Source organism: Podarcis cretensis (assembly GCF_951804945.1).
Source record: "Podarcis cretensis genome assembly, chromosome: 7".
NCBI classification, from domain to species: Eukaryota; Metazoa; Chordata; class Lepidosauria; order Squamata; family Lacertidae; genus Podarcis; species Podarcis cretensis.
In genome coordinates, this window is record NC_137176.1 from 31557987 (window position 1) to 31582541 (window position 24555).

Genomic DNA, 24555 nt, shown 5'->3' on the forward strand with positions numbered 1-24555 from the left:
TGCCTTGGTAAGAACGGACTCGATGACAGCTAGTAAACTGAAGATCAATCCAGATAACAATGAGACACTGTTAGTGGGCAGTTCCCTAGAATGGATGAATCGATGGTTGCCTGCTTTTGATGGGGTTACACTCTCTCTCAAGCAGTTGGTATTTAGCTTGTGGGTACTTCTGGATCCATTGCTGTTGCTTGAGGCTCATGTGACCTCAGTGGTGCAGAGTGCCTTCCATCAGCTTTAAGCTGGTGGCCCAGCTGCACCCCATCTGGACAAGGATTGCCTAAGTTTTGTTGTCTGTGTTCTTGTTGTCTCTAGTTTAGATTGCTGCAACACATTAAATGTGAGGCTGCCTTTGAAGATGGTTCATCTGATGCCCTTCTTTGTGTGCTCCCTCCATGAGAGGTCTGGAGAGTGGCAGGCTGCCTTAGACCCTTAGTGATTATGTGCTGGCTGGCCTGATATCCAAATGCCTCACACCTGCTCCAGAAGCTGTTAACAGGATGGTGTGAGGCATGTTTACATCATGGGCCAGGTGAGATAGGCTAATAGAGCATAGATAATAAACCCTGCAGCTGCACTACTGCTGGCTGACACTCAGCCGTCAGCTGACCCAGAAGTGGGTCCTCCCTGCCAATACTTATCCCTGAAGCGCAGGCAGCAAAACAAGTTAATAAAGCAAATCAAAAACTCTTGAGAGTCCTAAAGGGTTTAACCCTTTAGGATGTGCCAATAAGCAATGAAGAAGAATTGTACAAACCAAGTAACCCATCTCCTTGTAATACAAAATTCTTCCACAGTAGGTTTGTCCTACAGATGGCGCCAAATGAGAATTCCATGTAGGGAGCTCCTTTGGGAAGAAGGGCAAGATATAAATTTAATAAGTAAATAAATGCAGTGCATGCTCTGAAAGACACAGTCCACCTCACAAAGAAGGTCATGCCTGCCCTTTCTGAAGAGGTAAAGAGCAGCCTCTGGTCCTTAAATGGCTCCATTAATTTCCCCTCCCCATGTCCTATGCCTGAAACTCCTTCCTAGAGCTTCCATGTGGAACCAGTTTCCCATCTTCCTTCAAATCCCTTCCCAAATACTGTACCTTCTTTTCAGCGAAGTCTAGTTCCTTAGCTACTTTCCCTACCAATTCCCTTTTGTTCCCTTTCAGTCCTTGCCTCTCCCATTTCTCCTCTTTCATTTTGTTTTTCCTGCCCTTTCCTCTTTTCTCTCTCTCGCCTTCCCTGCCATCAAAATGTATTTTTGAAGCCTCTTGGGGCAGGAACCTGTCCTTGCTACTTACTGTTACTCTGTAAAGCGCAATGTACGTTGATAGTGCTGTATAAATAAATAATCATAATAGCCCATTACAGTAATTTAGCATCAGGGTTACATAAACAGCAGTTGCTATGTCTGAACCTGAAAGAATCTGAATAAATTCTTAAAAGACATTGAATTAACAAAAAGCAAAATGTTGGGCATGAGCATCAAATTACAAAAGACAATAGAGATCCATGATTAGATCTCTAGAGACAGTTGCATTTTTAGTTAAAAGCATACATAAGGGACCCTGATTTTTATTGAAGCATCAGCAGTGCTCCCCCCCTTAAACTTCCCCCAGTGTTTTAATGATCTAAATCACCCCCTCTATGACTATTTGGCTTGTAGGGGACAATACTATACTACATCCTCCTCTCCCAATGCCATAATTGGAGCAGAGAGAAAGAGAGAGGGGCTGCTTTCAACTAGAAACAGAAAAAGAAGAAGAGTTTGGATTTTATATCCCACTTTGTCACTACCCTAAGGAGTCTCAAAGCAGCTAACAATCTACTTTCCCTTCCTCCCCCACAACAAACACTTTGTGAGATGAGTGAGGCTGAGAGACTTCAGAGAAGTGTGACTAGCCCAAGTCACCCAGCAGCTGCATGTGGAGGAGCAGGGAATCAAATCCGGTTCATCAGATTACGAGTCCACTGCTCTTAACCACTACACCACACTGCTCTCTTCATAAACTTCAGAAAGTCTGAGATTGTACAATAGATCTCTTGTGTAGTTTAGCCATGAGATGCCAGAATCCCCACTCTCACTAAAAATATATATATTTCCTTTCTCTACATTTAAGATAAGGGACTCGGAAGCAAGATTATCTCTTTCAAGGTTTAAGGGGCCCCTTGACAAAGTGGCCTCCTGAGTGGGCTTATCTGGCAAAGAAAAGCAATAATAACCCCTTCTGCGTCCACCATAAATCCCAGAAAGTCCACCTGAGGCACTCCTAGTAGACATTTTTCCCGCTTCACCTTGAGACCCGCCGTCTGGAAACGGTACAGAACGGTGCGGAGGTGGTCCCCAAACTCCTCTGGTGTGGGCCCGGCAATCAACACATCATCGAAGAAGGGGGTGACGCCAGGAATCCCTTTAAGGAGCAAGTCCATTAGATTCTGGAATATGCCTGGTGCCACACTGACACCAAATTGCAGCAGCATTACCCTGAACGTTCCTCTGTGCGTCACAATCGTCTGTGCCTCTGCTGTGACCTCATCTACTGGCAGCTGTTGATATGCTTGGGCCAAGTCCAGCTTGCCAAAATTTTTTGACCCAGCTAGGGTGGCAAGGACATGGCTGACCACTGGCACTGGGTATGCATGGGCCGTGAGGGCCTTGTTTATGGTACATTTGTAGTCTGCGCAGATGCGGACCGAACCATTAGGCTTGACGGGTGTGACGATTGGGGTTTCCCAGGGGGCATTAGGCACCGCCTCCAGCACTCCTTGCTCCACGAGCCGGTCCAATTCCTCGTCTATACGGGGCTTCAGGGCGAACGGGACCCGGCGGGCCTTGAGCCTGACCGGTCGTACTGCGAGGTCAAGCTGTAGAGCAATGGGGGTATACTGTCCCAATTTCCCATCGAAACCCCCCGGAAATTCCTTGCATATGGCGTCCACGTCCACTTGTAAGCTAGTGTGGTTCACCCCGGTGATGGCTAGCCCCAGTGGTCCAAACCATGCCAATCCCAGTAAGCTAATGTAGGGGCGCTTGACCACAAGCAAGTCCAGTTGCCGCGTCCGCCCTCAGTATTGCACCCTGAAGGTCCCCACCCCCATTGTGGGGACCTTATGTTTCTGGAAGTTCCGGAGGGTGAATGGGGCCGGCCTGAATTTGGGACCCCCAGTAGGACACAGTTTCCTTAAGGTCCTTGCCGAGATTATGGATAGAGTTGAACCCGTGTCAAGCTCCATGCGGCATGGGGCCCCCTCTATCTGTACCTCTACATAAATTTTCTCTATGTTGGGGTGGGGCAACTGGTATACCTGGAAGTCCGTGAGCTCCGTCGAGTTGCCTTGGTGTGTTGGGCCCCGGGACCTGGGGCTCTTGGATTGGTCATCTGATGCCTGGCATCAGTTGGGCCAAGCTCGACACACCCGGGCGATGTGTCCTGATTTTCTGCACTGCTTGCACTCTGCGTTGCGGAAACGGCAGGTCCTCCTCTCGTGACTTTCCCCGCAGCTTGTGCAGTTCCCTTCTTCTCGTCGAGGCAGCTGTGGTATGTGTGCTGCTTGAGTGTGCTGCTGTACTCGGTGCACCTCCTCTCTGTCAGATCCTGAGTCATCGGTGAGGTCTTCGTGGTGGACCCTCGGTTGGGATGGCAGGCTTGGCCGTGCCTCTTGCGTTGACCTCTCGGCAGCTTCCGTTGCCAGGGCCTCCTCCAGAGCGACCTGGAACATTAGGTCCTTCTTAGCGTAGAGGCGTCGTTGCAGCTTCTCATCCTTCAAGCCACCAACGAGGCAGTCACGAAGCATGTTCTCCAGCTCTGAGAAGTTGCAGAACCGGGCGGCTTGGCGGAGAGAGGTCACAAATCCAGTTATGGTTTCCCCAGGGGCTTGCCGCTTTGTAGAAGGCATTTCGACGAGCCACCACCGAGGGCTGCGGCGAAAAGTGCCCGTTCAGCTGTTCCATTATTGTTTTGTATGGAACAGTAGCGACGTCTTCAGGCACAAGGAGAGCCCGAGCAATTTCAAATGTCTCCTCTCCGCAGACGCTGAAGAATATCACCCTCTTCTTGGCGTCTTCTTCGTCGGTGACCCCTTTGGCTTCTAGGAGGAAGGTGAAACGGGAGGCGTACACTTCCCAGTCTCCAGATGCTGGGTTGAACGGCAAGAAGCTGCTGTCGGTTGCCATTCTGAGTTCCTTGTGTCCCGGAGCTGAAGCCTGGATACACGGTGCGAGGCAGCGGTGCGGCAGGTGGCGGTGCTGCGGTGCTGTGTGTGGCAGTCAGCTCAGTGGGATCCCACCTTCGTCGCCAGTGAAACATACTCAGAGTCGCAAAGTGATTTCATGCTCTTTATTCAGCTCATAGTGGTGAGGAGGAATGAATAAATGTCCCCTCAAAGTATCGGCTTTATATACATTATTTACACAATGGGCTGCACATGATTGGCTAATTCCGGAATTCTACTGTAAGCCAATCAGGTTGTGGATTCACTTCTATCTGGAGCATGATTGGGTGGTTCCTGCCATCCAATCATACTGCTGCAGTGTTCTAGGACCAATCAGACTGCTGCAATTTGGATCCTATTGTTCTAGGACCAATCAGACTGCTGCAGTTTGGATCCTATTCAACTCAGTACATAACATAAATAATAATAAAACCCAACAACTGCCAGGGAGCAATGCTATGTCAACGGCACTATGGGAAATTAAATGGCTGCCAGCTGCTGTAACCACCAAGTGTAGGGCACCCAGGGCAGACATCAGCACTGATGGGCTCTGCAGGGGCCCAGGTATCTGTCCACGTTTGCCAGGGTCCTGCTAATGCCAGGATAGGCATGCACCCAGGAACTTGCTTCTTCCACAGTAAGTCATCATCAGGAGGAAAAGAGACTGTTCCTCTAAGGTTTAAATGTATGTTATTTCTGGTACCTAAATGCAACAGAATCCAGCCATGTGGTTTAATGCTCCTTGACAATACAGCTTGTTGTAGTTTTATCAGGAACTACCATCTGATTTGATTTTCCCTCACCACATCATTTTAGGTGAATATGGGTGAACATGAATGAATCCATTTTTATATTTCATATACTCAGCAGGTAGTTGCAACTATTATTGTTCTTCTCTTCAAATGTATTGGTGAAATATATTCATACTGACTATGAATATACACTGAAGTGTCTGTAACCCGAGGTACCACCGTATTTATATTTTTGAGCTTCTCAGCAGATACTATATTTCCTCTTCTCATCAGTCTTCACAACAATATGAAGATAAAGGTAAAGGGACCCCTGACCATTAGGTCCAGTCGTGGCCGACTCTGGGGTTGCAGCGCTCATCTCGCTTTACTGGCCGAGGGAGCCAGTGTACATGTGGCCAGCATGACTAAGCTGCTTCTGGCAAACCAGAGCAGCGCACGGAAACGCCGTTTACCTTCCCGCCGGAGTGCTGCCTATTTATCTACTTGCACTTTGACGTGCTTTCGAACTGCTAGGTTGGCAGGAGCAGGGACCGAGGAACGGGAGCTCACCCCATCACAGGGATTCGAACCGCCGACCTTCTGATCGGCAGGTCCTAGGCTCTGTGGTTTAACCCACAGTGCCACCCACGTCCCATATGAAGATACTGACACATATTTCCATTTTCAGGTGGAGACACCTAAATTATTTTAAAACAAAACAAAATCTGACCAATACTAATTCCCAGAATTAATGCTTAAGTCAAAATACAATATAGGCATATTTTAACAATTGCATCACAGATGTGTCCTACATTTCTAAAGATTAAGTGATACAGAAAATTATATTTTACATCTTTAAGTGTTTCTAGATTTTATCTGACAGTATCATTTTACCACTACTGATTCAAATTAAGTTATCTCTAGTATTGCTGCTCAAACATTATGCTGAGATTTGTCATTCCAGTACAGTATTATAACAAACTTATACTAGGGTTCTAATGCAAATATTTATTTGTGTGTTTGCTGCATCTTCACACAACAATCTATAGTATGTGATCTTATGCCTAAGTACCCTGCGGCAAGGGACGCGGGTGGCGCTGTGGGTAAAAACTCAGCGCCTAGGACTTGCCGGTCGTATGGTCGGCGGTTCGAATCCCCGCGGCGGGGTGAACTCCCGTCGTTCGGTCCCAGCTCCTGCCCACCTAGCAGTTCGAAAGCACCCTTAAGTGCAAGTAGATAAATAGGTACCGCTTTATAGTGGGAAGGTAAATGGCGTTCCGTGTGCTGCTCTGGTTCCGGTTCGCCAGAGCAGCTTCGTCACGCTGGCCACGTGACCCGGAAGTGTCTGCGGACAGCGCTGGCTCCCGGCCTCTAGAGTGAGATGAGCGCACAACCCTAGAGTCTGTCAAGACTGGCCCGTACAGGCAGGGGTACCTTTACCTTTACCTTTACCCTGCGGCAAAGCTATTTCCCATTTCTTGGTTCTTCTTTTCCCACTATTTGGTAGCTAATATACAAACTGCCACCATTTTTTGTCATTTTGATGGTGACTATTTCTTTTATATATTTCAAAAGAAAAATTAAATAATATACCAGTAAATTTTATTTTAAGTGGTTATTTGTTGAATTTTCTTCTGTAACGTTGCCCCAGAATTGAAGCACTTTAAATCCCTTTATCCCCCTTCACAGAAAATTTGACTTAGTAAGTAATATTGGCTAGACCAGGGGTAGTTAACCTTTTTATACCTACCGCCCACTAATCCATCTTTCTTGATGGTAAAATTTCCTTACCGCCCACCAGTGCTTGATGGAAGGAGGATTCAGCTTGTGCCGTAGAACCCCCTACCGCTCACCTAGAATCCTGAAACGCCCACTAGTGGGCGGTAGGGACCAGATTGACAACCTCTGGGATAGACCATCAGAATCTGTAAACAATGTGACAGCAGTGAGTGGGAAAAACGAGAGTGGTGAACAACAGGTAACGAGACACAATTTACTGAAAAGTAATTTTACTTGTCAAAGTCTGAGGTGTTTTGAGTAAAAGCTCTTCCTCAAAAGCAATTGAACTTGCTAGATAAACTGCTATTTTCATCCAAGTGTTTGTTTTTCTGTTTTGTTAGTCATTCTGAATTACTCATTTGGAGGAGAGAAACTGGGTACTGGGAATATAGTTTTTTGTGCTTAGTAAACAGCATGTCTTATTTTGCTTGTACCTGTTTTTAAAACATTCATCTCGACCTCTTTTCTATTAATGCTTTCACAGCTAAGGTAATAATAGCCTTGTAATAATTTCACATCTGCAATCGCTATACCACAGTCAGTTTTTATAGGGATGCAGCTGTCTCCTTCTTTTTCTGTACTCTGACATGTTGGTACCCATTCAGTTTCTCTTGCTGTGGACTATACTGAGCTAATGGACCAATAATCTGACTCATCATAAGACAGCTTCCCATCTTTCTGTATAACTGGAGAGAGAAGGTGATGGAGAAGATGTATAATGTATGTCATTTATTTATTTTGCATACATGCATGTTTATGCACATGCACAAAAAGCAGCTTCTGTCTTTTTGAACAAAGAGTTCTCTAAGGATAAGACAATTAATTATAGCCTGACTAGGTAGTGTAAATATAGCTGGCTCATCTCTTCAAAAGTTAGCGGCTCTCTTCCTCCACTGAGCAGATCATCCTAACATATGGCTCAAGAAGAAGACAATCTTTCTTTGGCAGCTACAATCATCTGTCCGGACAGGCACCAGAAGGCAATCTGGTAATCTCAGTTGCGTGTCAGTGCAAAATGCTACCAGAAAGTGAGGAGCGCCTTTCTGTTCCCAGAGTTATCTCCAAGCAGATAAAGATTTTTGTTTATCTTTCATTGGTGCCTTTGATGAAAATGCGGGCACTTTATTGCTGTCCATGATGCTGAGTTGTTTTGACAGGTTAGGGCTGAAAAGGGTCTTGGGTACTTACAAAGAGGGAAAAGGCTAAGTGTAAACTGGCAGAATGAATTGGCAGCAATAGTGCTGGCAGCTCCATTTAATCTGTGCTGCCCTTTGAATATTTGCTTTACAGTTTACACTAACAGGTTTCAACCTCCAGTTCTGCCAAGTCAATCAAATAGTCTTAACAGCATAAAGTGTCAGCGTTTCTTTTTGTCCTGAAAACCTTGAAACCATTTGCAGTTATTTGGTTGATGTGCTTATTTAATCATTAGAGGCCTCTGTTTGCAAAAGCCCCCACAGAACCTGGCAAAGATTCCTCTGAAAGCAACACAAAGTTTCTTTGTGTTTCTCCAAACAGAAATAGGGATAGAAAAACTATATCCCCTCAAGTATTTCCAGGAGTTTGCATTTAGAAGAAACTGGTCTGCAAAGTCTTAAAGTCTTTCTGGCAGCAACCTATCTGGCTGAAAAATATGCTTGTATTAACTCATTCATGCTGCCAGTTAACATTCACTGTTTTCTACAACACATCATTACTTATCAGCAGACATAAATAAAAGAAAAAGGAGATGAGCTCTTTCCCAGTAAAAATCTTGAACATTACACTGACACCATTTAAGACTGAAGAATCCTGAGTGCAATGAGAATAGACATTCTTCACACGTTGACCTCCATGCAGGACTTAATTTCTGCTGCAGAATTTGGACTCTTGAAAATTTCAGCTTTTAACAGATTCTAGTTGTCATGGTTTTGGAAATGTACAGTCCACATTACAAGGCTGCCCAGTATTCTTTTGGAACATCCAATCGTGTCTCCTGTCTAATTCTGCTATTATGCCTTACTGAACTCCTCTTCCTATTAAATCATTTGAGGCCAAATAAAAGAACTTCAAAGTCTGTAAACCCCAAATATTGCACTCAGAATAAAACTATAACTTTATCACTTTTTTTTTCTTTTTTTTTTGCTTATAGTGTGGCAAATGCAATTCTAAGCAGTTCTGAAATCACTGGGATTTATTTTCCAAGTAAATATCATTAAAACTGAGGTCCTTGTTTAAAAAAGTTACATTTAATTTCTGGACGTCACTAGTTTCCTATGAGATCCAAATTTTCCCACAAACCATTTCTTAGTTTTATAATGTGTGTGTGTGTGTGTGAGAGAGAGAGAGAGAGAGAGAGAGAGAAAGAGAGAGAGAGAGATCATGAAATGGCTAAACATACGAAGCCTGAAATATTAAACTTGAAACCATGAAATAATCCATTTTTAAAGTTATTTCTTAGATGTGTTATATGGAAAAAAGTGGTTTGGATCCAAACAGCCCCTAGCATGAGCAGAAGGAATGTCTACTAATGCCAGGAGTGTCTAATGTCATTTCCACAGATGTGCTCTTCCCCCTGCCCTCTCAACACACCCACGCTGTTGGCCTATTGCCCACTAATTTACAAGGTCCTCTATGCCAGTGGTTTTCAACTAGTGTACGATGGCACCCTGGGGTGCCTTGAATGATGGCCAGGAGTGCTGTGGGCAGCACTAGCCTCTGTCCCTCTTTCCTTCCCTCCCTCCTCTGATGCCCTCTCACATCTTTGCCCTCTCACATCACAACCAAAGGCTTGCACAGGTTTTTATTGCAGCATCCCTGGCTATAAGCTCCACAGGCAAATGGTGCCTCTGGGAGGCATCTCTCTTTGGGGTAGGGTGGACAGCTAAGAGACCATGGACGGAAGCAGCAGCTGCCCAGAGGACTGCCAAGGAGAGGATCTACAAGGAAGGGTAGTCAAAAAAGGGTGAGAGTCTTCCAGCTCTGCAGGCAAGGGGTGTCATAACTGGGCTCCTGAGCCCCACAGGGGTGGTACAGAAAGAATGTAGTTGATTAAGGGAGCCCTGGACTCAAAAAAGTTGAAACCCCTCTGCTCTATGCTACAGTGAGTCTAGCATAATAGAAGTGTTTTGTACTACATGGTTTTGTCTTATGCGAAATGTACATCTCAAATAAAAAGATTTCCTTTGTCTTTAGAAGCATAGCCTTGCTCACTCCTATAGTCTTGCAGTGGTTCACAAAAGCAAAACAATACCTTCAAAACGTTCAGCAAAGCAGAATAATGTTCTCATGAAAATAAATCTTAAAGACTCACAACCCTATGTTGACATAATTTTGAGTCTACAAAACAGATAAAACTTACAACACTTGGCAGCAGGTGGAAGTGTTGAGTTGCTGAGTTTCCTGTGGGATGGTGTTCCTGTTAAACTGAGACTGCCACTAGGAACACACATGTCACCTGAGGGTTGCAGGGTTCCCTCTTTCCCTTAGTCCAACCACAATCTCAGCAGCACTTGGAGTTGGTTGTAGCAAATGGTAATCTTTATTGCAGTCAGATGTAGTTGCAGGCTTTGTGGTTAGCTTCACTCTTGGACAGAATACTTCCTTTTGCTCCCCTCTCATGGCTTTGAGTAGTAGTAGTAGTAGTAATAATAATAATAATAGTAATAATAGTAATACTAATAGTAATAATTTATAGTTCCACAAAGACTTCAGTGCCAGCCTGATTGTGATAGGTAATCAACATCTTCAAAGAGAATCCACAGCAGAGAGCCATACAGAGCAAAAGGGGAGTGTATTTGAGACAACAATAATACATTACTTTTTCTATTCCATTCCCATGTATAAGAAAACAAATCAGAGAGATGAAGAAATGTTTGCTACTCATACTTCATCCTCTCATGTATTTTTTTTTTCTTAACAGGACTTTTCTGTGGGTTACTGTCATAAAGCTCAATAGATATTAAACTATCCTTATGGGAGACATATTTGGGACAGCTCTATTACTGTAATATATGGGATTCATAAGGAATGAAGAATGCATATGTATTTTAGGAGAGCATAAATGGGGAGAGAAAACATATTGAATGTCTTCAGATACTAGTGATTTTTCTCCTAATATGAGGGTCGTTTAGCAAGCCTCTCTTTAGGAGCATAAACCTGGCCAAATTCAAAACATACAAGGCTCTGTAATGCCTGTTATGTCCTATTATGGGCTTGCTTTTTAAAACTTGGATTCAGTATTCCCTATTGTGGTCAAGATCTTACTACAGCATTGCAGCTGATGCTTTGTTCATTCTGGTTATTTTTATTTTATTTTTTTTATAAATATTTTATTAAATTTTCAGAATACATAATACAAGATCCCTACACCAAGAAACCAAAACAAATACACCAAGAAACCATATAGAAAGAAAGAAATAAAAAATAAAAAAGATAAAGAGGAAAAAAGAAAAAAAAAAGAAAAAAATATAACCAACCATTCAATATAACTTTCCTTATATAACTAACTGGACTTCCTCGCATCTCCTTACCCTGCATTATTTATAATCAGAATGTCAGCAAATTATTACCTTATTTCATACCTTATTTTGTACTTTCCAAATATTATACTTCTAAATTTAAAATAATTTTTACCAATTGCTCATACCTTAAAATTAAACAAAATATTGCCTTAAATTTTGACCTTTTCTTACTTATAACCTAATTTTCTATTTTACAAAGCCTATTCGCTGGAGCTGGTATTTTCTAAATCGTGCAAATACTTAACATTCATACAACTTATAATATTTTTGTAGATAATCCTTAAACTTCTTCCAGTCCTCTTCCATTGTTTCTTCTCCCAAGTCTCGGATTCTGCCAGTCATTTCAGCCAGTTCCATATAGTCTATCAATTGCGTCTGCCACTCTTCCAGTGTGGGCAAGTCTTGTGTCTTCCAGTACTTTGCAATGAGTATTCTTGCTGCTGTTGTCGCATACATAAAGAAGCTTCTGTCCTTCTTTAACACTTTCTGGCCGACAATGCCCAAGAGGAAGGCCTCCGGTTTCTTAACAAAGGTATATTTAAATACCTTTTTTAGTTCATTATAGATCATTTCCCAGAAGGCTTTCACTTTAGGGCATGTCCACCAGAGGTGAAAGAATGTCCCCTCAGCCTCTCTACATTTCCAACATTTATTATCAGACAGGTGATATATTTTTGCAAGCTTGACTGGGGTCATGTACCACCTATATATCATTTTCATAGTATTCTCCTTCAAAGCATTACATGCCGTGAATTTTATTCCGGTGGTCCATAACCTTTCCCAGTCCTCAAACATAATGTTATACCCTATATCCTGAGCCCATTTTATCATGGCTGATTTAACAGTCTCATCCTGTGTATTCCATTTAAGCAGCAAGTTATACATTCTCGACAATACCTTAGTCTTTGGTTCCAACAGTTCTGTCTCTAATTTCGACTTCTCCACCTGGAATCCTATCTTTTTGTCCAATTTAAAAACCTCTTGAATTTGGGCATAATGTAACCAATCTTGCACCTTATTCTTTAATTTCTCCAAGCTCTGCAACCTCCATTTGTCTCCAATTTTTTCTATTAATTCCCAATATTTCGGCCAGCCGGCCTCCATATTGAGTCTCTTCCGGGCCTTAGCCTCCATTGGTGATAACCATCTCGGGGTCTTACTTTCTAGTAAGTCTTTATATTTTGTCCAAACAATAAATATTGCTTTTCTGACAATATGGTTTTTGAACATTTTATGAATCTTTACCTTGTCGTACCACAAGTATGCATGCCAACCAAAAGCATTGTTAAACCCTTCCAGATCTAGGACATCAGTGTTTTCAAGCAGTAACCAATCTTTCATCCAGCAGAAAGCTGCAGCTTCATAATATAACTTTAAATCTGGCAGGGCAAACCCCCCTCTTTCCTTTGCATCAGTCAATATTTTAAATTTTATTCGGGGCTTTTTGCCCTGCCAGATAAACTTAGAGATATCTTTCTGCCATTTTCCAAAACATTCCACTCTGTCCACAATCTGTAGAGTCTGAAACAAAAACAACATCTTTGGCAATACATTCATCTTTATAGCTGCAATTCGACCCAGCAAGGAAAGATTCAATCTTGACCAAATTTCTAAATCCTTTTTAATTTCTGACCAACATTTTTCATAATTATCTTTAAATAAATTCAAATTTTTAGCAGTCAAATTTACCCCTAGGTACTTCACTTTTTAAACCACATTTAACTCTGTCTCATTCTGAAACCTTTCTGCTTCCGAAGATGTCAGATTTTTTACCAAAACCTTAGTTTTTTGCTTATTCAATTTGAATCCCGCCACCCGACCAAACTCATATATCAGTTCCAAAACTCTTTTCGTACTAGATTCTGGCTCCTGTAATGTTATTACCAAGTCATCTGCAAAAGCTTTCAATTTATACTGTTTCACTCCGACCTGTATTCCTTGCACCAACCGGTCCTCCCTAATCATGTTCAAAAGCACCTCTAGGACTGAAATAAATAACAGAGGGGATAAGGGGCAACCTTGTCATGTTCCTTTTTCAATTTTAAACTCTTCTGTCACCACATTGTTAACTATCAATTTAGCTTTTTGCTCTGAGTAAATTGCCTCTATTCCATTTTCAAACCCCCGTCCCACTCCCATCCCTTCCAAGTTTTTCTTCATAAACCTCCAAGAGATGTTGTCAAAGGCCTTCTCCGCATCAATAAAAATTAACACTGCTTTTGTATTAATATTAGTTTGCAAAAGTTCCAAAATGTCTATAATGTTCCTGGTATTATCAAACAAATGTCTACCTGGAAGAAAGCCTGCCTGATCTTTATGAATTACTTCATTTAGCACTTTTTTAAATCTACTTGCCAAAATATCCGCAAATATTTTATAATCCACATTTAGGAGTGAGATGGGACGGTAGTTCTTAAGTTGAGTCTTTTCAGATTCCACTTTAGGTATCAATGTGATGAAAGCTTCTTTCCACGATTCAGGTGCCTTCTTCCCCTCCATGATCTGGTTACAGACCTCCATTAGTGGTTGTGTCAAAAAATCTTTCAATGTCTTGTAATACTTGGAGGTAAGACCATCAGGTCCTGGAGATTTGCCTAGTTGCATATTCTGAATGGCACCCTCAATTTCTTGTTGCGTTATTTTATCATTTAGGGTTGTTCTCTTTTCCTGGGATAATTTTGGTAGTCCATAAATTTTTAGGAAATGGTCTATCTCAGTCTCTTCCTGCGGCCCTTGCATATAAAGTTGTTTGAAGTATCTCTGGAAGCACTTTCTAATTTCCTCTGGTTTCTGGATATTCCTCCCTTCAATCTCTAAATTGGTAACCGTGTTCAATTTTTGTCTCTTTTTCAACTGCCATGCCAGCAGTTTCCCACACTTATTCGCTGATTCAAATGATCTTTGTTTCAATCAAAAGCCAACAAAATTAAAGCAAGATTGTCTCTTTTCAAATTGTTATTGTTAAAAACAAAGTTCAATTGTTGCACGAAATTCCACACTTTTTACAGCCTTTTTTGAATGCTTCCAGCTTGTCAAAGTCTTTACTTTAATCCTTTAAGCACGGTAAGAAGACGGACTTCCTGGTTACGTCTCCCGCTTTTAGCCAAATTTCAATCACTTTAGTCCCAAGTTTTTTTTAAAATCCCCTACTCACGGGTTTGTAGTTTAGAGTCTGATGTTCCAGGAAAAAAGGTCGGTGCTCATCGGCAGCAGCCGCGCGGCTTCACTTCCACAGAAAGAGCGATGAACTCACAGCACCGCTCCCCCTTCCACGCTCCGGAGCCCCTTACGGGGTTCCTTCTTCATTTCTGGGGGGGCTTCTGGTGCCCGCCGAGTCCCATGGCCACAGGTTCACTCTGCCTGTGGTTTTTCTTAATGGGTCTCCGCTTTGCCGTAGCGGACGACCCTTTCCTGCGGAGCCCCTCTTCACAGCGCGAAGAGGACCGCCATTGCCGTTTCGCGCCGCCTCCAGAAATCCCATTCTGGTTATTTTGGGGGGCGTGTTTCAGTGGAATATTTCTAACCAGCATCTCATCTCATATTAATACCAATAAAGGGGAATGCTATTAGTCTTGGATTTCTTATTCTATGCATTTTTCTTCACTTTCCACTGCAATATTGAAACTGAAAATCAATTTAGGGTTGACAGCAATGGATTACTGCAATTCCTAAACTTTTTACATTGCAATGCAATTTTTTGCTAGAGCTTGCAGTACTGCTTCAGAGGGAACAGTTAAAGTTTTGCATGGTTATGTGGATGGGAAGGGGTGAGAATCTGAGTAATATCAGCAGCTACAAGTCTCCAACCAGGAGCGTGAATATATTAGCAAAGCAGTTATGAGCATAGACAAAAGATGTGCCCCGTTTCTTAATCACAGGATTGTCTGTTAGTTTGCCGACTGGTAAGCAGCACCCCTTAGTAGGCTGCATTTTCACATGAAGACACTGGCCCAGTTCACATGTAATGCTAAACCAAATCATGGCTTAGTGCAAACACACAGATCTGTGAGCTCCTGGAGAGAAGAACACAAGAAGTTCCCTTATATCAAGTCAGACCTCTAGTCCATCAAGCTCAGTTTTGCCTATACTGACTAGCAGCGACCCTCCAGGGTTTCAGACTGGTGTCTCTCCCAGCCCTACCTGGAGATGCTGCTTATTCAGCCTGGGACCTTCTGCAGGCAGTGTAGGTACTCTGCCAGTAAGCCAAGGTCCTTCCCTCTCCAGTCTTACTACTGCTGTGCTGGGGTGGGAAATTGGATCCAGATGGTGTACCAGATCCTCCCACCCCCATGAGCCAACTGATAGGTGAATGGGACTGCCCACCTGTCAGTGGCCTGATGTAATGATGAAGCTGGGTGACTGACACCTGTCGATATTCAAAGGAGGTTCCCCACCACTGACTTAGTATGTCATCCAGACACGGGCTTGTGGTTTGTCTCGATTCAAACGCTGCAGTCTGTGGCCTAGGTTTCTTCTATGGCTTACAGCTCGTTGTTTATTTGGAGGAGACACACTATAAGCCAGGGGTAGGCAACCTAAGGCCCGGAGGCCGGATGCGGCCAAATTGCCTTTTCAATCCGGCCCGTGGATGGGTCGGGAATCAGCGTATTTTTACATGAGTAGAATGTGTCCTTTTATTTAAAATGCATATCTGGGTTATTTGTGGGGCATAGGAATTTGTTCATTTGTTTATTTTTTTCAAAATATAGTCCGGCCCACCACATGGTGTGAGAGACAGTGGACCGGCCCACGGCTGAAAAAGGTTGCTGACCCCTGCTATAAGCCCATGTTCAGAGAGCATATGAATCCAAGCCATGGCTTAGCTCACAGCAGCATAATCAGAGTAGGAACAAAGCAGCAGCAATATCTCAAGAATCCCTCATGCTTGTGCATTTGTACTGAGCCATGGTTTGCTTTAGCATGGCTTCCAAACTGGGTCAATAGCTTATGATCAAGTGTGTGTGCACGCACGCACACACACGCACACACACACACATGAAAGCATGCCGTGGGAGCAGGAGTGGGAATCTTGGATGATAGCATTTCCGTTTGGTTGAATTCTTTTTTAGCAAATCAGTTGTGATAGAGCAAGCTAGGAAATTAATCTAACCTTATATGAATTTTCATAACATGACAGGGTCCGGTTAATTTGACTGCTTGAAAGAAAACTGATTAGATTTACAGTTAATTTTAACTACGTAATGACTTCAGTATCCAGAACTCAGTGTGCATTACAATTATTGAGAAACAAGTGAGAATGTTGCAGTGCATCTCTGGTACTCTTGAGTTACTTGAGCATGTTGCTTATAGCAGTGTTTCCCAACTGGGATCCATATGGCCCCCTGGGAGCCTCCAGGATATTCCAAAGGGCCCACAGCTGAAAAATGCATAAATGGGACGTCACAGCATGAGGCTAGGGCCACAGAGGGAAGTGAGAAGTGTAGGGAGAAATCATGTGTGTGTGTTCTTTTAAAAAAATCATTATTACTTTTAAAAATCCTGATTGGCTGGCTATCCGCTTCGCCAATCACAAGCGGGTAAGGGTCTAGAGGGTCCACCAGGGTCTAGAGCTCCTTCTTGCCATGTGCATTTTCTTGGTGCCGTCCTGGTCTGTTTCTGGCAGGAGAGGGCAATTGCTGAGGCTCTCATTTTGACCAGTAGAGCCAAAACCCCCAGGTCAGGTAAGTGCGGTATTGGGATAGCAATGGGTAGGGCTGGGCAAGTTGGAGCTGCTTGTTGCTGCCGCCAGTGCTGAACCCGGTAGCAGCCTGGGCCTGACTCTGCAAGATCTTTGAGGTTTCAGACTAAAGAAGAAATGTGTTAACAAGAGCAGAAACTCTTTTAGAGGGTTTTTTTGAGAGTGGATAATATTTTTTGAGGGGGAAAGGATCCTCTAAACTCCTGAGTGCCAGATGCTCCCTATAATTCCTGGATTTAGTAAAAGTTAGAATTTAGTAAGGTGGCGCTGTGGGTTAAAGCCTCAGCGCCTAGGGCTTGCCGATCGAAAGGTCGGCGGTTCGAATCCCTGCGGCGGGGTGCGCTCCCACTGCTGGGTCCCAGCACCTGCCAACCTAGCAGTTCGAAAGCACCTCCGGGTGCAAGTAGATAAATAGGGACCGCTTACCAGCGGGAAGGTAAATGGCGTTTCCGTGTGCGGCTCTGGCTCTGGCTCTGGCCAGAGCAGCGATGTCACGCTGGCCACGTGACCCGGAAGTGTCTCCGGACAGCGCTGGCCCCTGGCCTCTTAAGTGAGATGGGCGCACAACCCCAGAGTCTGTCAAGACTGGCCCGTACGGGCAGGGGTACCTTTACCTTTTTAATTAAGCTGTACCAATCATGGGTAAACTATGGTAAGTTTACAGTAATGAGCCAGGCCAGCCCAGGAAGTTGACTTCGAGTGGAACAGTAGAAATAAAATGTTCTTCAGATCCAGGTAACACTTTTATGATTCTCCTCAGTAACAGGGAAGGATTTGAGAATGTGGTCACTTCTCATTGCATAGATGAGGGAACTAACATGCACTTCTCCATTCTCCTCCTGACGCTTTGTTGCTCTGTGGGAATGAGCAATTCTTGCCCTCTAATCTGGCCATTCTAAGCCTAATATTCTATTTAATATATTTCTCACATTATCTTTCATCTGTTGACCAGGAAGAAAGCCACTTTGGTCCTCATGTATCACATCTCTCAAAATTCCTTTCAATCTGTTCATCAAAATCATTATTTAACAATGAGATTGGCCTATAGTTTTTTACCTGAAGTAACTCTGCATCTTGTTTTGGGATTAATGTGATATAAGCTTCTTTCCATGTCATCAGAATCTTCCCTTTATTTAAAATATTGTTCATAACATCCTTTTTTATAATATTTTTTATAATTCAATTTTTTATAATATTTCACAATAAGTCCTTCCAGTCCTGGCGCTTTGCCTGTTTTTAGTTTTTTTTATCACTGATTGTATTTCCATTATCGTTTTTGGTGAATTCAGTTGGTCTTTTCTATCTTTTGGAATCTTTGGTAATTTATTCTGTTCTAAATAATTTTCTATTTTCTCTTTATTTTATTTTCCTGCTTTGTACAGTTCTTTATAAAATCTTAAGAAATTTCTCCTGATCTCCTTCGGATTTTCTTTTATCTTATCTTCTATTTTTAACTTATTAATAGTATTTTGTCCTTGTTTCTTTTTTAATTGCCAAGCTAATAATTTCCCAAGCTTGTTAGCAAATTGTGCCTTAGCATTTTTATTTTCCATTCGGCTTCTTGATTAATTAACATTGAAAATTGGGTTTGTAGCATCTTGATATTTTGTTTTATTTGTATACTTCCTAGTTAAATAATAATAATAATAATAATAATAATAATAATAATAATAATTTATTTATACCCCGCCCATCTGGCTGGGTCCCCCCAGCCACTCTGGCGGCTTCCAACAAAACACTAAAATACAATAACCTATTAAACATTAAAAGCTTCCCTAAACAGGGCTGCCTTTAGATGTCTTCTAAAAGTTTGGTAGTTATTTTTCTCTTTGACATCTGGTGGGAGGGCGTTCCACAGGGCGGGCACCACTACCGAGAAGGCCCTCTGCCTGGTTCCCTGTAACTTGGCTTCTCGCAGCAAGGGAACCACCAGAAGGCCCTCGGCGCTGGACCTCAGTGTCCGGGCAGAACGATGGAGGTGGAGATGCTCCTTCAGGTATACTGGACCGAGGCCATTTAGGGCTTTAAAGGTCAGCACCAACACTTTGAATTGTGCTTGGAAACGTACTGGGAGCCAGTGTAGGTCTTTCAAGACCGGTGTTATATGGTCTCAGCGGCCGCTCCCAGTCACCAGTCTAGCTGCCACATTCTGGATTAATTGTAGATTCTGGGTCACCTTCAAAGGTAGACTCACACAGAGTGCATTGCAGTAGTCCAAGCGTGAGATTACCAGAGCATGCACCACTCTGGCGAGACAGTTCGTGGGCAGGTAGGGTCTCAGCCTGTGTAACAGATGGAGCTGATAAAACAGCTACCCTGGACACAGAATTGACCTGTGCCTCCATGGACAGCTGTGAGTCCAGAATGACTCCCAGGCTGCGCACTTGGTCCTTCAGGGGCACAGTTACCCCATTCAGGACCAGGGAGTCTTCCACACCTGCCTGCCTCCTGTCCCCCCAAAACAGTACTTCTGTCTTGTCAGGATTCAACCTCAATCTGTTAGCTGCCATCCATCCTCCATCCGCCTCCAGACACTCACACAGGACCTTCACCGCCTTCACTGGTTCCGATTTGAAAGAGAGGTAGAGCTGGGTATCATCTGCATACTGATGAACACGCAGCCCAAACCCCCTGATGATCTCTCCCAGCGGCTGCATGTAGATGTTGAAAAGCATGGGGGAGAGGACAGAACCCTGAGGCACCCCACAAGTGAGAGCCCAGGGGTCTGAACACTCATCCACCCCCCCACTTTCTGAACACGGCCCAGGAGGAAGGAGCGAAACCACTGTATAACAGTGCCCCCAGCTCCCAGCCCCTCTAGACGGTCCAGAAGGATGTTATGGTCGATGATGTCAAAGGCCGCTGAGAGATCCAGCAGAACTAGGAAACAGCTCTCACCTTTGTCCCTAGCCCGCTGGAGATCATCGACCAGTGCGACCAAGGCAGTTTCAGTCCAATGATGAGGCCTGAATCCCGACTGGAAGGGATCCAAATGGTCCACTTCTTCCAGGTGTGCCTGGAGTTGTTCAGCAACCACTCGCTCAATCACCTTGCCCAAGAATGGAAGATTTGAAACTGGGCGATAGTTGGGCATATTGGCAGCATCTAAAGATGGTTTTTTTAAGAAGCGGTTTGATAACCGCCTCTTTCAGCAGGTCTGGGAAGGCTCCCTCACAGAGAAAAGCATTCACTACCCCGCAAAGCCCATCGCCCAGACCTTCCCGGCTAGCTTTTATAAGCCAGGATGGGCAAGGATCAAGGAGACAGGTGGTTGGTTTCACTCGTCCAAGCAGCCTGTCCACATCCTCGGAGGTAACAGATTGGAATTGATCCCACACAACTTGACTAGACAGGACTCTAGCACTCTCCCGCCCCGGCCCTGCTCCCACGGTGGAGTCTACCTCTTCCCAAATCTGAGCGACTTTATCTGCAAAAAACTTTGCAAAATCATTGCAGGAGATCATGTGGCCCGTACTGGGCCCCAATGGAGCAGGTGGTTCTGCTAAATTGCGAACCACCTGAAAAAGTCTCCTGCTGCTGTTTTCTGCAGATGCAATAGAGGCGGTGAAGAAAGTCTTCTTCGCCATCGCTCCCGCCACTTGGTAGGCTCAACATTGAGCTCTAACCTGTGTCCGGTCAGCTTCAGAATGAGTTATCTGCCACCGGCACTCTAGCCGTCGCAACGATTGTTTCATTGCCCTCAGATCTGTGGAAAACCATGGGGCTGTCCAGGCTCCATGTTTCTTTATTAATTGCTTTTCATTATCAATTATATGATTTAATATTTCCTCATTTTTCTTTTCTCTGGTAGCAAAGATTAATTCAATAAGTCTGCCATCTTCATTTTGAGATAGAGTTTAAATGTAGATTTTATGGCTACAACATTCAGCTTTCTGTTTGAAGATCCCCCGTCTGTCTTCTCCACTCCCTGCTCTGTGTTATACCTTTTGTGTGTATATTTCTCCTGATGATGAGTTCTGGAAAGCTCAAAACCTTTCTTGCGATTTTGTGACATTTTTGTTGTCCCAAAAATATTGTTCAGCTGTGTACTTTTTTCTTAAGTACCAGCACATTTCCCATTCCTGTTCAGGGAGTGGTCAGAGGCTTTTCTGGAAATGAGATGTCTCTTCTCCCATTTTCTAGCTGGGGATGATGTAAGCAAGGATGATGTAAACAAGGAGACTGTCTGTGAAAGAGAGAATAGGAGGCAACTGGAGAGGCAGACAGAGTCAGAGAGTAGAAAAAGCTAGCAGCAGCTGGGGGGGGGGTTGGCTGTCTCCTTGAAGAAATTACTCAGGGAGCAGTAGACTTTTGGGACATCTGTTGGTGTGTTGAAGCTACACCTGTGGTCAACCTTTACATTTGTAAATAAAATACAAATATTACAAATTGCTATAAGTTTCCTGTGACCTCCTTCCAAAGGAAATCAAACCGAGGTAAGTGCTTGCATCCCTGGAAACAGCTCGCTGCTCAGTGAACCAAGGTGCACATAATAGTTGTATTTGTGTGGTGGAAGGGGTCTCTAAGGCATGGCATCAACAGGCCCACTTTTAAAGAATCATTCCCAAGGTGCAGATAGACAATGAGGTAAGTTTATGCTCCACTGTGGTAAGCAATTACCAGGATTTGATGTAGTCTTAGGTTTATGGCATCACAGATTCACAGCAACTTATCTACCCTTCTTCATAAGTCTTTTGACAGGAAAGAGAGATTCTGAGTCCTTATAAGGCCTGTGAGTAGCCTGAGTAAAACATGTCCCAGCTGAGCCTCAGTAGCTGTGCCTGTAAAAGATTTAGTCCGCTGACTTCATCCCCTGCCCTGTTCTTTTGTATTTTGCCTCATAGGTGTGTTGACTTTCCAGTCAAGAGTGTGATTTTGCTCTTGTAAGTACCTGTTTTGCATCTCTATTGTCGGGGACAGATGCCAAAGACTTCTTGGGGTCTCAGACCAACTCCTCTTCTCTGGCTTGGACTAATATTCACAGCAGGGGTGAGTCCAGGAGGTCACTTATAAATCTGCTTGTTGAATGTATTCTCTCTTCGTAGATCCTCTATGTAGATAAAAAAAAGAATCAGAGCTAATAAATTTTGAAGCGAAATGTTGGATTTTTTTCACGTGGGATGTGTTTTGCAGTTCCATGCCTGCTGTTTATGTGCCCAGTGTCCCTTCCCACCAACCCCCACTAGGAAATGTGTGTTTAGAGGCAAACAGAATTTATTCTTAGAGATGTTCATGTGAGTGAGTGAATGAGTGAGTGAGTGAAGGGGTGGAATGACAAAGGTAGGACTGAGATGCTTACAGTCCTCCTCCAGTGTGACCCAAGAGCTTGTATATAACGGTTGCGGAGCCTTGGGCTTTTGGCTCTCCTGACCCACGTCATGCTTTCTGACATGGGCCAGATGTGCAGCTAGGGTCCCTTCTTGAAAGCCTCAAGAGAAGCTTGTGGAGCATGAGGGACTCTTCATCCCTGTTCACTGCCTTGGATCTTAGAAATGTACCCTATATGATTTGTAATTAACTCACCGAGGTCTCTCAGTACTGCCCAAAGAAAGTAAGAATCCCATCCAGCCCCATAACCCCGACCTCTCCAGGGACTGTGGCTGGATCTAAAAATATTTTTTAAATGTTTCAGGAAAATGCGTTGTAAACTTCATAATGGGAATTCACGTTGGTGAAAGATGGGACTCCACAGTGCCATCTGATGTCACAGTGGTATAACACATATAAAATGCTTTTTCTTTACTAACGTAGCTGAGGCCTAGCTTTTGCACATTTATGCTGGTTGCTGTGGCAAAGGGTTTTGCTGGATAATGTTTGAGAAGGCAGATTGTCACTGCACTGAAGGGTGTCCTGTCCAGTAATATGGGGTGGAAAATTTCCCAAAACTGAAATAATAACGGTGCTTTTTCCCCATTTCATATGTTAATTAGTAATTATATGTGAATGGCAACAATAGTAAAACAATATTACTTAATTAATACAATATTAATCATGCTAGGCAGTTTCAGACTTTCTTTTCTAGCAATAAAATAAATGTGCTAAATTAGAAAACTCTAAGGCAGTATATTTTATTCTGCAATGGAAGTGAAACACTTTTTGATGCACTGTAGAAGCCCAGCTTTCCACTGCACCACGCACCACTTCCGCTGCCACCATGTGCTGCCTCTTGCTGAACTTGGTGGGAAATGGGACCCTCCTCAAAGTGTTGCCACTTTCATGTCTTCTCTGCTGGGGGTTGGGGAGCCAGGCAGCAACCTGCACACAGGAATGCCTCCTTCTCAACTGCCGAAGCAGTGGGCGAATTCAGTGCCACATCTTGAACTTCCACCAGGTGGGTGCTTCTCCCCACGACATGGGTAGACCAGCTCTGCACATTCCCTTTCTCAGAGAACAAGTGGGGAAATCTTTTGCTCTTGCATTGTTAATTCCTAGCTGTTTGGGTGGCCTGCTTCACCAGGAAGTGAATGCAAATTCCTTGGGCAAAAAGGCTTGACGCCTGGAGGGCTAAAAGAAGTTGGATTGCTGCTTAATTCCAACCCTCACCACTCTCTGGTAGTGCTTTGGCTGGGGCTCTCAGGGTCCCCCAAAGGAGACAGGAGTTTCTTTACCCAGTTCCTTTGGGGCCAACATACTTACTGCAGAATTCCTGTCCCATTTTGAATCTTGAAGCTCTCTCCTCTCTCTTCCTGTTTCCACCCTCTCTTTATTTCCTACCGTCCCACGGCTCCCTGACCTGCTAAAGTCCAAATCAGGAGTTAAAATAAAAATGGAGGGGGGATAACCCATCCTTAAAACTATTACTCACATGAGACAAAATTGTCATGGGAAAATGACCTCGCACAGACACACAAACAAACCCATACTACTTAATGACACTGGCTAGTGTGTGCATGTATGCATGTTTATGCTAATCTTCCTCCAGACCAGATAGTTACAGGTCTTGCTTCCCTTCTACCTCCTCACCCTTCTTGCAGCTGGGCCCCTCTGCCTCATCCTGCTAGCTCTTGCTAGCTCCTTCTCAGAGGATGATATTCCTCATGAATTATAACTGCCTGTGGCCCATCCTTTCTTGCTTTTCAAAGTGTGTGTGTGTGTGCGTGGGGTAATTCCTGGAACTCCTGAGAGCTGAATGTAAAGCAGAATTCATTTTGTAGCTGTCTCAAAATAGTTTACTCCATCTGATACTCTTGCAGACACATAAGCTCAGCTCCCCATAGAGCAGGCTGTGGGTAGGTGGCAGTCCTGGCTTCACCCCACTGTTCTGACACTCAGTCTTTGAAGAAGCTGTACCTGGGAGATTCAGTTATTTTTGCTGCCAGACTTGAAACTCAACCAGTATAATGCCTTTACAGTGGTACCTCGGGATACAGATGCTTCAGGTTACAGACGCTTCAGGTTACAGATTCCGCTAACCCAGAAATAGTACCTCAGGTTAAGAACTTTGCTTCAGGATGAGAACAGAAATTGTGTGGCGGCGGCGGCTGTAGCAGGGCAGCAGCGGAGGCCCCATTAGCTAAAGTGGTACCTCAGGTTTCAGATTAAGAACAGACCTCCAGAACGAATTAAGTTCTTAACCCGAGGTACCACTGTATATACTGGTAAATCTGTTGAACAGGACTCAGCTACATTAGTAAAGAAACAATGAT

At 43.8% G+C, this 24555-nt stretch overlaps 1 protein-coding gene across 7 annotated transcripts in view; it reads left to right on the forward strand.

The window, feature by feature from the left end:
* The window catches only part of LOC307219805 (NXPE family member 3-like), a 53317-nt gene that overhangs the window by 24610 nt on the left and 4152 nt on the right, over window positions 1-24555 (forward strand). For 4 of the 7 annotated variants that reach the window (XM_079983289.1, XM_079983286.1, XM_079983290.1 and 1 more), the window contains one exon: window positions 21754-21898. In XM_079983289.1, the coding sequence (XP_079839415.1) occupies window positions 21830-21898 (69 nt within the window). In that variant the 5' untranslated portion in view covers window positions 21754-21829. Of the gene's footprint in view, window positions 1-16868; window positions 16893-20644; window positions 21346-21753; window positions 21899-23005; window positions 23241-24555 lie in introns of those variants that run through there. The other 3 variants (XM_079983291.1, XM_079983287.1, XM_079983285.1) reach the window with 3 other exon arrangements.